The sequence below is a fragment of the Cherax quadricarinatus genome, chromosome 18 (genome assembly GCF_038502225.1).
Source record: "Cherax quadricarinatus isolate ZL_2023a chromosome 18, ASM3850222v1, whole genome shotgun sequence".
NCBI classification, from domain to species: domain Eukaryota; kingdom Metazoa; phylum Arthropoda; class Malacostraca; order Decapoda; family Parastacidae; genus Cherax; species Cherax quadricarinatus.
Window position 1 is genome coordinate 29,363,708 of NC_091309.1, and position 14,363 is coordinate 29,378,070.

The window sequence follows — 14,363 nt, forward strand, 5'->3', positions numbered from 1 at the left end:
CAATAATGTTAATAAGTCTCATTAACATATGTCTTGCTCCTTTATCTGGCGTCTATCCTGGATGACCACGCCAGGAACAGAGCTGGTAATAAGAAAAAATAAACTGGTTACCAATGGTCATGATAATATAACATTTAAGAATGGAAAAGAATGATAAATGCCAAAATCATTACTGGTAACCAGCAAACAAAAGAAAGGAACAAACAGTAATACTCCTGGTAGATCACCCTACCTGATTAGGAGAAGAGTGGAGGTGAAGTGACTCTCCAAACTTCAACCCACACCAGGTAAGGTCAATATTACCAGGAGTAGAAATTTGAACAAATCAAACACCAAGAACTAGTTTCGCCCCAGCCCGCCAGAGGGGGGGGGTGCGCGACGTAACTCGCTAATGGTTCCTGGTTGCCTGAACAACCTTAACCCCACTTATGCCTACTTTTCCCTCACAATACCCCCTTCCAAAACTTATGGACGGAGTCAATAAGTCAACGAACAGAGGGAAAAGAACTAAATACAACCTCGGCTCAGCCAATCTGAAAAGTGGTTTTCAGAGCCAGAAATATAAATGACTTAAAACTTATAGGGCTGAATAGCCAGAGCCCATCTCAAGAGTCTGCTATTTGACCCTTTAAAGTTTTCCAAGTACATCAGTGGCTTGTGATCTGTTTCAAGCACAAAGGGTTTACTGTATAGGTAGTATTTGAATCTACTTATACCCATACTAAAGCATAACATTCTTTATCCACAGTGGAATATCTTTCTTCTTTGGGCAGCTGGACGCATAGTCAAAGTTAAAATATATTTATGACCTGATGAACGAGGGTCAACTATATCTACTGCAATTCTTGCAAAAGGGACCGAGAAAATTGGCATCTTTACCATAGGAACTCTCCTAGTTCTACCCTTCTGCGTGGAAAGTTGACATACGTGACATGATCTGCAGTACTTATAGATGTCAGAGGACATACTAGGCCAGAAATATAGGTCCTTGATTTTATTATAGGTCTTCCTATGTGAAAAATGGCCAGAGACTGGTAAGTCATGAGAAATCTTTAAAATGGTTTCCCGGCAATCCTGCGGAATGACTAACAGGCTTCGACCAACGTCATTGGGTTTGTCCGCAGACACTATAGTCTTGTACAAAAGATCGTGTTTGAACTCAAACTTGTAAGAAAATTTCTCTCTGTATCACCTTGCCATTTAAAGCTAACTTCCGAGATTCCTCTAAGGAAGGACAAGTCTTTTGAAGACCCTCTAAATCTATGTGAGACAGCTCAATTGGCTTTCCTTTGGAAAGAACTAATGGGTGGATAGGTTTTACCTTAGACTGAGCTCTGGTAAGGACGTTAATTGTGTCTAGTTGTTGAAAAGATTGTGCCACACGTAGTTTTCCACTGGTGTCTGCGTTGTCCAGTTTAAGTGACTGACTTACTAAAGGTGTTACCGGAGTTTTGTAACCATCAGCTCTCTGATTTAAGTTATCGAACTGAATCTCATCTGGAACTATCTGTGAAGAAACAGAGATATTAGGTTCCAACCCTTCCTTGGAAACTCCAAATTCCAAACAGTCCTTCTCAGATGGGAAAGTAGCCCCTTGTATGTTCCCAACCAAAACAGAACACGAGGTTATCGGGGCAACTACGGCATCTACCCATCCTGAGAACCATTTGCACCTAACGAAACATCTGACTGTTGGAAAAGAATCGCTTCTTCCTAAATAGTCAGTTAATTTAGTGGACTTATAACGTGAAGAATCTAGGTTAGGGAAAAGCTTACTTGAGATAACAATACAGGAACATCCAGTGTCTCTAAGAATGGTTGACACATTCATGCCATTGACTGTACCTTCACTAAAAGGTGCGTTTATGTTTGATTCAGTGAAACATTTACCGATATTTTCACCTTTTTTCTTAGGACAGTCGGGCCTTCTATGACCCCATTCATTACAGTTGAAACATTTTACTGTGAAGGCCGTGGAATTCCTTGGTATGGAGGGTTTGGATCCCTCAGATTGCTTAGGCACAACAGGCTTATATCTGCTACGCTCTTTAGGGTAGTTATTATGAGCGCACGCATATATATCAGCAGCTTGTGCCATTTCCGCAGCCGTATGAATGTTTCTTTCTTTAATGAATATTCGTAAGTCAGAGTTTACAGAAGAAAGGAATTGATCTCTTACCATCAGGTCTCGTAAAGATTCGAAATCGTGGTCAACCTCAGCACTATCAATCCACGAATCAAATAATCTGAAAAGTGTTGTCAAGAATTGCATATAATTTTGATTAGGAGTTATTTTAATGTGTCTAAACTCCGACCTGTAATGATGAGTAGTTTTTTTGAAAGCCTGAAGTATAGCTTTCTTCAGCAGGCTATAACTAGAAATAACATCAGAGGGTAGAGTGGAATAGACGTTTAATGCTGAACCTGACAGTAGTAAGCCAAGCCTAGTAGCCCAAGAATCTGATGGCCAGTCACAGAGAGTAGCAGTACTCTCGAATCGAGTAATATATGCCGCTATGTCATCTTGTTCTGAGAAAGGTGGTATTTGTGGCATCCTAATATTAGGTTCTTGGGAAGGGTATTCTAGTACCCCTTCATCTATTTTCTGCTTAGATAGTTCTACCTTCTTGGCTTCTAATTCCAACCTTGATTGTTCTAACTCAATTTCCTTCATTTTGAAGGCTGCCTCTCTTGCCTGAACTCTATCTTCTCTAGCTATCCTTTCCTGTTTGATTTTATCCTCCCGAGCTAGTCTTTCCTGTTCCTATCTCTCTTCTCGAGCTAGTCTTTCCTGTTCCTTTTTCTCTTCCCAAGCTAGTCTTTCCTGTTCCTCTTTCTTGTCTCGAGCTAGTCTTTCCTGTTCTTTTTTCTCTTCCCGAGCTAGTCTTTCCTGTTCTTTTTCCCATTTCTCTTTCTTTACAATAGCCATTTTAGCAGTAATGTAATTATCAAGGCTTTGTCCAGTAAATCCCATTTCCTTTCCAGCTTTCAACCAGAAATCTAAAGAATCCATCTTGTAAAAAGAAATATTACGCACCCAACTTCAACTGTCTTAATTAAAACTAACAGGAACGTCTGTTACAAAAGAGGGACACAGTCCGCACACTTTAAACTTCCCAAAGTAGAAAATGAAATAAATATTTCTCCCTGGAAGAATACACTTGTGGGCCCAATAGCCTTCACTAAGCAAAATACACACGGTTCACACAGGAGGGGTTATCATCAAAGTTCCCCAGGTCCAACAAATAGGTAAACTTCTAAACCGAACCTTAGAACCAAACAACGGTAAGTCAACCAGACTACCAGTAATGACTTGACACCTCAACTAACTCACCCTTTTCTATCTTAAATGTTATACTCACAACCAGTTGAACCATCAGGACGATGTTGCTTCAAGAGTCGTATCCTGGCAAGGTCGCCATTGTCAGTGGAACGCCTTCCATCTGAACAAAAGAAACTAATGGAAAAATAAATAAATAAAGAAACGACTAGGAAAAATAAGAATAATGATTTTTGAGGATTTTACTTAAAATTTAAATATAATAAAAAAAATGGCCTTCGGTTCTTGTAGTTGGGCAGGAGTAGGTAAGGCCCTGGATAGATCTTCTGATATTATTGATGTAGGTTATCCTGGGCGGATGGTGATAGTCCGATGTTTTGGAATCTCCTACCACTTGGATGGAGCACCACAAGTAGAACAGGTAAGGGCCAGTAGTAGTCCAATAATGTTAATAAGTCTCATTAACATATGTCTTGCTCCTTTATCTGGCGTCTATCCTGGATGACCACGCCAGGAACAGAGCTGGTAATAAGAAAATATAAACTGGTTACCAATGGTCATGATAATATAACATTTAAGAATGGAAAAGAATGATAAATGCCAAAATCATTACTGGTAACCAGCAAACAAAAGAAAGGAACAAACAGTAATACTCCTGGTAGATCACCCTACCTGATTAGGAGAAGAGTGGAGGTGAAGTGAATCTCCAAACTTCAACCCACACCAGGTAAGGTCAATATTACCAGGAGTAGAAATTTGAACAAATCAGACACCAAGAACTAGTTTCGCCACAGCCCGCCAGAAGGGGGGGGGGGTGCGCGACGTAACTCGCTAATGGTTCCTGGTTGCCTGAACTACCTTAACCCCACTTATGCCTACTTTTCCCTGCTGTGCTGTACTGCTGCTGCTGTGCTGCTGCTGCTGCTTGGCTGTGCTGCTGTGCTGCTGTGCTGCTGCTGCTGCTGTGCTGCTGCTGCTGCTGTGCTGCTGCTGTGCTGCTGCTGTGCTGCTGCTGCTGTGCTGCTGTTGTTGCTGCTGTTGCTGCTGCTGTTGCTGCTGTGCTGCTGCTGTGCTGCTGCTGTGCTGCTGTGCTGCTGCTGTGCTGCTGCTGCTGCTGTGCTGCATCTGTGCTGTTGCTGCTGTGCTGCTGCTGTGCTGCTACTGTGCTGCTGCTGCTGTGCTGAACATGCTGCTGTGCTGCTGCTGTGCTGCTGCTGTGCTGCTGCTGCTGTGCTGCTGCTGCTGTGCTGCAACTGCTGTGCAATTGCTGCTGTGCTGCTGCTGTGCTGGCTACTGTGCTGCTGCTGCTGCTGTGCTGCTGCTGTGCTGCTGCTGTGCTGGCTGCTGCTGTGCTGCTGCTGTGCTGCTGCTCATCCACAGAGGCAGAGTGACGCAAAAAGAAAAACAGAAGTCTCTCTTTTTAACTTTAGTAATGTAGACAGGAGAAGGGATTAATAGCCCCTTGCTCCCAGCATTTCAGTCACCTTTTATGACACACATGGCTTATGGAGGAAGAATTCTGTTCCACTTCCCAATGGAGACTCGACAGACTTATTCCCCTATAATTTTTTGCAGTCTTTTTTTTGTCCCCTGCCTTTATACAAAGAAACTGTGCATCCTCTCTGCCAATCCCTAAATACCTTACCTTCTTCCATATATTTATTAAATAAAAACACCAACCACTCCCAAACTATATCCCTACTTGCTTTTAGTATTTGTCTTTATCCCATGAATCCCACCTGCCTTACCCCCCCCCCTTTCATTCTACCCACTGCCTCATGAACTTCCCATACACTCATAACTGGCTCTTCCTCACTCCTACAAGATGTTATTTCTTCATGCCCTATACACAAAATCACAGCTTCCCTATCTTCATCAACATTTAAAAATTCCTCGAAATATTTCCTCCATCTTTCTGATACCTCTAACTCTCCATTTAAGAATGCTTTTCTCCTATTTTTAACTGTCAAATTCATTTGTTCCCTATGCTTCCTCAACTTATTAATCTCCAAAAATTTTTCTTATTTTCAACAAAATTTGTTGATAACATCTCACCCACTCTCATTTGCCCTCTTTTTACATTGCTTCACCACTCTCTTAACCTCTCTTTTTCTCTCCATTTACTCCTCCCTCCTTGCATCACTTCTACTTTGTAAAAACCACTCATATGCTAACTTTTTCTCCCTTACTACTCTTTACATCATCATTCCACCAATTGCTCTTCTTCCCTCCTGCACCCACTTTCCTGTAACCACAAGCTTCTGCTGAACACACTAACACTACATTCTTAAACCTACCCCATGCATCTTTGACCCCATTGCCTATACTCTCATTAGCCCATCTATCCTCCAAAAGTTGTTTGTATCCTACCCTAACTACCTCCTCCTCTAGTTTATGAACCTTCACCTCTCTCTTACTTGATGCTTCTATTTTCCTTGTATCCCATCTACCTTTTACTCTCAGTGTAGCTACAACTAAAAAGTGATCTATCTGTGGCCCCTCTATAAACATGTACATCTTGAAGTCTACTCAACAGTCTTTTATCTACCAATACGTAGTCCAGCAAACTATTGTCATTTCGCTCTATATCATATCTTGTATATTTATTTATCCTCGTTTTCTTAAAATGTTTGTTACCTATAACCAAACCCCTTTCTATATAAAGTTCATTCAGAATCCCCCATTTTCATTCACACCTGGCACCCCAAACTTACCTACCACACCCTTTCTAAATGTTTCTTCTACTTCAGCATTTAGGTCCCCTACTGCAATTACTCTCTCACTTGGTTCAAAAGTTACTACACACTCATTTAACATCTCCCAAAATCTCTCTCTCTACCCTACACTCCTCTCTTTTCCAGGTGCATATACACTTATCATGACCCACTTTTTGCATCCGACCCATATTTTAACCCTTTCAGGGTCCAGAGACCAAATTTCAAAGGGTGCACCAATGTTCAAGAATTTTCAAAAAATAATTTTGTTATTTTTTCTTATGAAATGGTAGAGAATCTTTATCTGAAGGTAAAATAAAAAGTACGTAATTTGATGGAAAATTGATGAAATTATGCTCGCGTATTTTCGTGTGTGAGCGATTTTTACGCATCGGCGATTTTGCGAACTTTGACTCCCATTTTAGGCCAATTACATTATTCCAGTCGACCAAATTCTTAGCTATTTCACTAGTATTACTTCTATTCTGTCGATTGAGCACAAGAATTCGCCAAGTCAACTGTTTCAACTAGAAAATAAAGTGATCGGATATTGGTAATTTGGCCAATTTAACCCTTTGACTGTCGCGGCCGTATATATACGTTTACGAGGTACCGTGTTTGACGTATATATACTCATAAATTCTAGCGGCTTCAAATCAGGCAGGAGAAAGCTGGTAGACCCACATGTGAGAGAATGGGTCTGTGTGGTCAGTGTGCACCATATAAAAAAAATCCTGGAGCACGCAGTGCATAATGAGAAAAAAAAAACTCCGACCGTTTTTTTTTTTTAATTAAAATGCTGACTTTGTGGTCTATTTTCGTATAGTATTTGTTATTGTATTCTCGTTTTCTTGGTCTCATTTGATAGAATGGAAACTATATTATAGAAATAGAGGTGATTTTGCTTAATTTTACTATAAAAAGAACCTGGAAATGGAGCACAAAATACGGGAAATGTTTGATTTTTGCCGATGTTCAAAAGTAAACAAATGATGTCATTGTCCAATAAATGTCCAAATAGCCATTCTAATATGCAGTCATAAATGGGTTGATGTAATTTTTACAATTATTACAGTATTGCAGTAGTCTGCATAACAGTAAATCTTCTATTTTTTGTTTGAATAAAATTTCAAAATAAAAAGCAAGAGTAATATCAGAGGGGCCTGGAGACATGACTGATGAACAAAGAAAATGTTATTTTAGAGCCAGGAATGTCTGCATTGTTCATTCTGGTCCTTATTTTGAAATTGTCATATTTTTTAATTTTCGTGAAATTGGCCAAATTGCATATTTCTGACCATGTTATTGGGTAGTTGAAATCAGTAAATGGGCAGTTTGTTGTACTCAATCGATGGAAAAAATGGAGTTCTGAAGAAATAGCTATGAGTTTGGTTGACTGGAATAATGGAATTAGCCGAAAATAGGGCTCAAATTGGGCGAAAAAGACGATTTGTAAATATCGCCGAAGTCGCTAACTTCGCGAGAGCGTAATTCCGTCAGTTTTCCATCAAATTTCGTTTTTATGGTGTCTTTACAATCGGGAAAAGATTCTCTATCATTTCATAAGAAAAAATAATTTTTTTTTTTTTTAAATTTTGCGACACCAGGAGACGCCTCAGGATTGGGGGTTGCGACAGTCAAAGGGTTAATGCAAAGTTCAAAATACTCCAATTTCAAAACAGGGTCCAGAATAAACAATGCAGGCATTTCTGGCACTAAACTAACATTTCCTCTGTTCCTTAGTTACGTTTTCAGGCTTTACTAATGAATTCCATTTTGATTTTTTATTCACATAATGAATTTTTATTCAAACCAAAAAATAGAAGATTTACTGTTATGCAATACTGTAATAATGGTATAAATAATATCACCACATTTGTGAACATATATTAGACCCTCCAGCAGGCGTGTATTAGACGTGTGAGGTCATTTGTTTCCTCTTGAACATTGGCAAAAATTTAACATTTCCGCTAATTTGAGCTCCGTTTCAAGCCATTTCCAGTACTAAAACCAATCAAAATCATCTCTATTTCTGTAATATGTCTTCCATTCTATCAAATGAGACCAAGAAATAGCAAATGCAACTATAAAAAACATAAGAAAAAACGCTGCAAATTCGCTGTTTTGATAGAAAATTATGGTCTCAGTTTTCTTTTCTCTCATTATGCACTATGTGCTGCAGGATTTGTTTTATGTGGTGCACACATACCACATAGATGTATTCTCTCATATCAAGGCCAAAATTTACCGCTCACAGCTTATCAGAGTCACCTGAGCTCATGACGTAGATCTATGGTTTGGACCCTCAACGTAAAGCCGTAGATCTACGGTACGGACCGTCATGGGGTTAATCCACATAATCCTTGAATTTATACATTTATATTCCCTCTTTTCCTTCCATAACTGATCCTTCAACATTATTGCTACCCATTCCTTAGCTCTCTCTCTCAGATGCACTACATCCACACACATTCAAGCATCTCAGTTTTATATAATTTTTCTTCTCATTTTTAGTATTTTTCTACAGAAGGGTTTACTAGCTCATTACTCCTGGCATTTTAGTTGCCTCATATGACAAACATGGCTGGCTTATGAAGGAAAGATTCTTTTCCACTTCCCTATTTAATACTAGATGAACAGGGGCCATAGTTATAAGGAAATATGAACATTTCCACCTAATCCAGGATTGAACCCAGGTCCTTTTCTTGCAAGCGGAAGATGCTGTCACTAAGTCGCCTTATACCCCTGTGACCCGACATCAGGTATCATGCTCTGGTCATAAAAAAAATTTTCATTGACTCTCATGTTACTTATTACATGGGATGGTGGAGCAGCTTTACATAGTCATTGATTTATTTTTCATTGAGATGCTCTGCTATTTTTGCAGATCTTAGGTATGTGCCAGAGTTGTTTTTTCTGTTGTGTTTTTTTGTCAGATTCAGTGTGTTAAAAGCATGGGAGGTCTTCATCATTGCATGTCTTAATTCTTCCAAAAATCCAGTGCTGGGTTTTGTAAATTTTATTATTTTCTGTTGATCTCTAGGACACTTGGGTATCCTGGGCAGTGAGTATGCCAGTGTGCTGCTAGAAAGTCTTTCTTGAAGGTTCCTATGGTCCTTTTCCCTGCCACACAGTGAATAAAACATTTTGCTTCATTGAGTCATTCATTACTCATGAAATCATAATAACACAGTTGCAAACAAACCATGGTCTGGTTGACCAGGTGGTCAGTAAAAACCCTCAAAACTGATCACAGGTATGTTAGATTTTTTTTTAATTCAGTGGCTGTCTCTCATCAAGTCAGAGTGACTCGAAGAAAGCACATCCATCAACATTCACTCAACTGCCATTTTCCAGAAGGGTGGTAACATGGCAGTCAGATTACCCCTCTGACTGCAGCATCCCAACCCCTACTTGAGAGTGCAGGCACTTCCCTTCCCAAATCCATGACTCAAGTCTTTCTATCCAGTTTCCCAGAATCCCTTCATAAAAGTTAATTAACCCACTCACACCTCAACAGCATGTCCATTAACCCTTTGAGGGTTTTCGTCGTACTAGTACGTTTTACGCGTAGGGGTTTTTGACGTACTAGTACTCATAAATTCTAGCGGCCTCAAATCTAGTGGGAGAAAGCTGGTAGGCCTTCATATGAAAGAATGGGTCTATGTGGTCAGTGTGCACAGTCTAAAAAAAATCCTGCAGCACACAGTGCATAATGAGAAAAAAAATACTTTGACCATTTTTTTTGAAGAAATCAGCGACTTTGCAGTGTATTTTCGTATGGTATTTATTGTTGTATTCTAGTTTTCTTGGTCTCATTTTATAGAATGGAAGACATATTACAGAAATTGAGATGATTTTGACTGGTTTTACAAAGAAAGGTGCCTTGAAATTGAGCTCAAAGTAGCAGAAATGTTCGATTTTTACCAAACTTCAAAAGTAAACAAATCGTGCCAAGCGTGCAATACACGTCAACTGGTGAGTCTAATATTCTTTCACAAGTGCACCAATAATATTTATACCATTTTTTACACTAATGCAGTAGTCTGCATAACAGTAAATCTTATATTTTTTGTGAAAATAAAAATTCAAAGTGGAAAGCAAAAGAATATAAGAGGGGCCTTGAGACATGACTAATGACTAGAGGAAATGTCATTTTAGTGCCAGGAATGTCTTTCTTGTTTATTCTGGACCCTATTCCGAAATTGGCATCTTTTGAAATTTGTGTGAAATTGGCAAAATTGCTAAATTCTGACCACTGTACTGGATAGTTGAATTTCATAAATGAGTGGTTTCTTGCATCCATTCGATAGAAAAAATGGAGTTCTAGCGAAATATTCATGTTTTTTGTCGACTAGTACAGTGAAATTGGCCGAAAATGGGGCTCAAAGTGGGCAAAATCGCCGATGCGTAAACATCGCCGAGACCGCTAACTTTGCGAGAGCATAATTCCGTAAGTTTTCTATCAAATTTCAAACTTTTGGTGTCTTTATGATCGGGAAAAGATTCTCTATCTTTTCATAAGAGAAAATAATTTTTTTTTTTTTTTTAAATTTGGCCGACCCTGAGAACGAGTTTCGGAGAGGGCCTGTCGACCCTCAAAGGGTTAAAAACCGCTTGTCTCCATTCACTTCTACCTAACGTGCTCACACAAGTTTGCGGATACTCAAGCCCTTAAAACTCCAAGTTTCTTGTACCCTCTTTGTCTCATCATTCCTGGGGTGACCCTTTATCCTTCAGCCTTCCCCCCCAGGTTTATACACCTTCTTTGTCAACCTGTCCCTATCCATCTTCTCCACAGGCCCAAATCAACTCAACAATCCACATAGCATAATATTTTTCATAGTACTGTACTACAGTATTATGTATAATTTTTCATGAAAGTAAGCTTTCACTGTAAAAAAATATAAATTTCTATTAGCTAAATTTTGTTTTTTTTTGTTGTATTATATTTTTAGCAAATTTGGGCTTGTATGCTATTTCCTGTGTTTAGTTAAAAAAAAACCTTCAAGAGACTTGACGAGTAAATGACCACACACTTGTTAAAATTTAATTAAAATGCTTATGTTTACATTGATTTTGCACTTAGGCAACAAATTGAACATTTTGAATAGGTTATCAGATTCAAATTATCCAATTAACTTTATTTTCCTGCTTTATATTAGTTAAGGCAGAGAGCAACCACACCATTGGAGTCGAATTCGGGTCTAGAATTGTCAATGTTGGTGGCAAATCTGTCAAGCTACAAATATGGGACACTGCTGGCCAGGAAAGGTTCAGGTTAGTTTATAAATTGTTGGTTTTTGGCTGTGATATGAATTGTTTAGATGATATGAATTGTTTAGATATAGTAGGGTTCCAGATATTTGAAATTAAATTTTTAAAACTTTCAGGTTTCTTCAGCTGTTTGAAAATTCCACTCATTGGGGAAATTCACATTACCAACATTGCAAGGGGAAAATTTTCAGAAATCATTCTTACTCAGAGAATGTTTAGTTTTGTTCTGCTGTGCCAGAGTTGCTTGTGCTGCCTGTTTAGACATTGTGCCTTTTTTGCATTTTAAGCCATTCTTTAAGATATTATGTTCTCAGATCGACTTCTAGACAAGACAATGCAACATTTAACCCTTTGACTGTCGAGACCCTGCTCACAAACTTGCTCTCAGTGTCGAAGAATTTAAAAAAAAAATTATTTCTTATGAAATGATAGAGAATCTTTTCCTGATGGTAATGACACCAAAAGTACGAAATTTGATTGAAAACTTACAGAATTACGCTCTCTCGAAGTTGGCGATCTCGGTGGTATTTACACATCGGTGATTTCACCCACTTTGAGCCCTATTTTTGGTCAATTTCATTGTTCCAGTTGACAAAATTCATAGCTATTTCTTTAGAACTCCATTTGTTCTATCTATTGAGTACAAGAAACCACCCATTTACCAATTTCAACTACTCAATAAAGTGGTCAGAAATTGGCAAATTAAAAAAGATGCCAATTTCAAAACAGGGTCCAGAATGAGCAATGCAGACATTCTCGGCACTAAAATAACATTTTTTCTGTTCATCAGTCACATCTCCAGGCCCCTCTTATATTACTTTCGCTTTCGATTTTGAATTTTTTTATTCATAAAAAATACAAGATTTACTGTTATGCAGACTACTGCATTATTGTAATGATAGTATAAATAAAGTCAACCCGTACATGACAGCATATTAGAATTGCTAGTTGGACACTTACTTTACAATGACGTTGTTTGTTTACTCGACAAAAATCAAACATTTCCAGTACTTTGAGCTCAATTTTAAGGTCCTTTTCATCATGAAACCAATCAAAATCATCTCTATTTCTGTAATATGTCTTCCATTCTATCAAATGAGACCAAGAAAACAAGAATAAACCATACATACTATACAAAAATACACCTCAAAGTCAGCGTTTGAATCCAAAAACACGGTCGGAGGTTTTTTTTTCTTAAGTACTGTGTGCTGCAGGATTTTTTTTTATACTGCACACTCTGACCACATAGACCCATTCTCTCATATGTGAGCCTACTAGCTTTCTCCCGCTTGATTTGAGCCGCTTGAATTTTGGAGTATAAATACGTCAAAAACACTGGCTCGTGAGATGTATATATATGACAGAAATAGTCAAAGGGTTAATAGTGCAGATGTTTTTCTTTTTACTATACTTTGACTAAACTTGCAAAACGTTTGCAAGTCACTATCAACAACATCACCATCATTCACAGCTGTACTGTTTATAGTCTTTACCAGAAGAAAAGAGGAATTTTTCACTTATTTTTTCTCTTAAAAACAAAAAAAAAAAGGTGACATGATCTTAAAAACATTGTTGCTTGTGTGATCCCCACATGAAAAACTTGTTAGTGCTCTTGAAATGCTCTAACTCACTAAAGGCAAATCTGGAAGGCATCTGCTGCCATATCTGAATCACTGATCCAACCTAAATACAAATATATCTACCATGTGGGTACCTCAGCCTTGTTGTCTTATGCTTTACCTTAAAGTAGTGTATGTATATTACATTTTACTATAGCTAACATGAGTTCCAAAAGGCTCTTAAATGGTAAGTGGTACTGAGGCTTTGTGGATGTCAATTATGTACTTGTAGCTTAGACTCAAAAATAGTAATGTTATGGCACATTGTTGCGGGCAAGAAACCACATACCATTGCCAGAGCTCTTGGACTTTCTCATTTGATAGCATTTATTATCTGTTCCAGATAATCAGCATTAGAAACTAAAATTGTTGTGTGTGAACCCTGTCACTGTTGCCAGATTAGCTCAGCACAATGATTAACCCTTTGACTGTTTCAGGCCCCTTTCTGAAACTGTCATTCTATGTCGCTCAATTTTTGAAAAAAAAAAAAACTATTTTTTCTTATGAAATGATAGAGAATCTTTTCCCGATGGTAATGACACTAAAAGTTCGAAATTTGGTCGAAAACTCATGGAATTGTGCTCCCGCGAAGTTAGCGGTCTCGGCGACATATGCGTATCGGCGATTTCGCCGACTTTGAGCCCTATTTTCAGCCAATTCCATTGGTCCAGTTGACCAAACTCATAGCTATTTCTTTAGAACTCCATTTTATCTATCAGCTGAGTACAAGAAATCTCCCATTTACTAATTTGGACTACCCGATATGGTGGTCAGAAATTGGCAATTTGGCCAATTTCATGCAAACTAAAAAAGATGCCAATTTCAAAACAGGGTCCAGAATAAACAAGGTAGACATTCGTGGCACTAAAATAACATATGCTCTGTTCATTAGTCACATCTCTAGGCCCCTCTTATATTATTATTGCTTTCTATTTTGATTTTTTATTCATACAAAAAATACAAAATTTACTGGTATGCAGACTACTACATTATTTAATAAATGGTATAAATAATATCAGTGCACTAGTGAAAGAATATTAGACTCCCCAGTTGACGTGTATTGGACGTGTGGTGTGATTTATTTACTCCTGAACATTGGTAAAAATTGAACATTTCCGCTACTCTGAGCTCAGTTTCAAGGTCGTTTTCATCGTCAAAGTAATGAAAATCATCTCTATTTCTGTAATATGTTTACCATTTTATCACCTAAGACCATGAAAACGTGAATACAATGATAAATACTATACGAAAATACACCTCAAAGTCGGCGTTTTATTCCAAAAAAACGATCAGTTTTTTTTTTCTCATTACGCAATGTGTGCTGCAGGATTTTTATGTGGTGCACACTGACCACACAGACCCATTCTCTCACATGTGGGCCTACCAGCTTTCTCCCGCTTGATTTGAAGCCGCTAGAATTATTGAGTATATATACGTCAGAAACATTGGCTTGTAAGACGTATTTATACGTCG

At 38.3% G+C, this 14,363-nt stretch overlaps 1 protein-coding gene across 1 annotated transcript in view; it reads left to right on the top strand.

Annotated features, from left to right (window-relative positions):
* Positions 1–14,363, top strand: part of Rab4 (RAS oncogene family member Rab4) — a 128,564-nt gene that overhangs the window by 56,456 nt on the left and 57,745 nt on the right. The window contains exon 3 of the mRNA XM_070086363.1: positions 11,160–11,274. Coding sequence (XP_069942464.1) covers positions 11,160–11,274 — 115 coding nt within the window. The remainder of the gene's footprint in view (positions 1–11,159; positions 11,275–14,363) is intronic.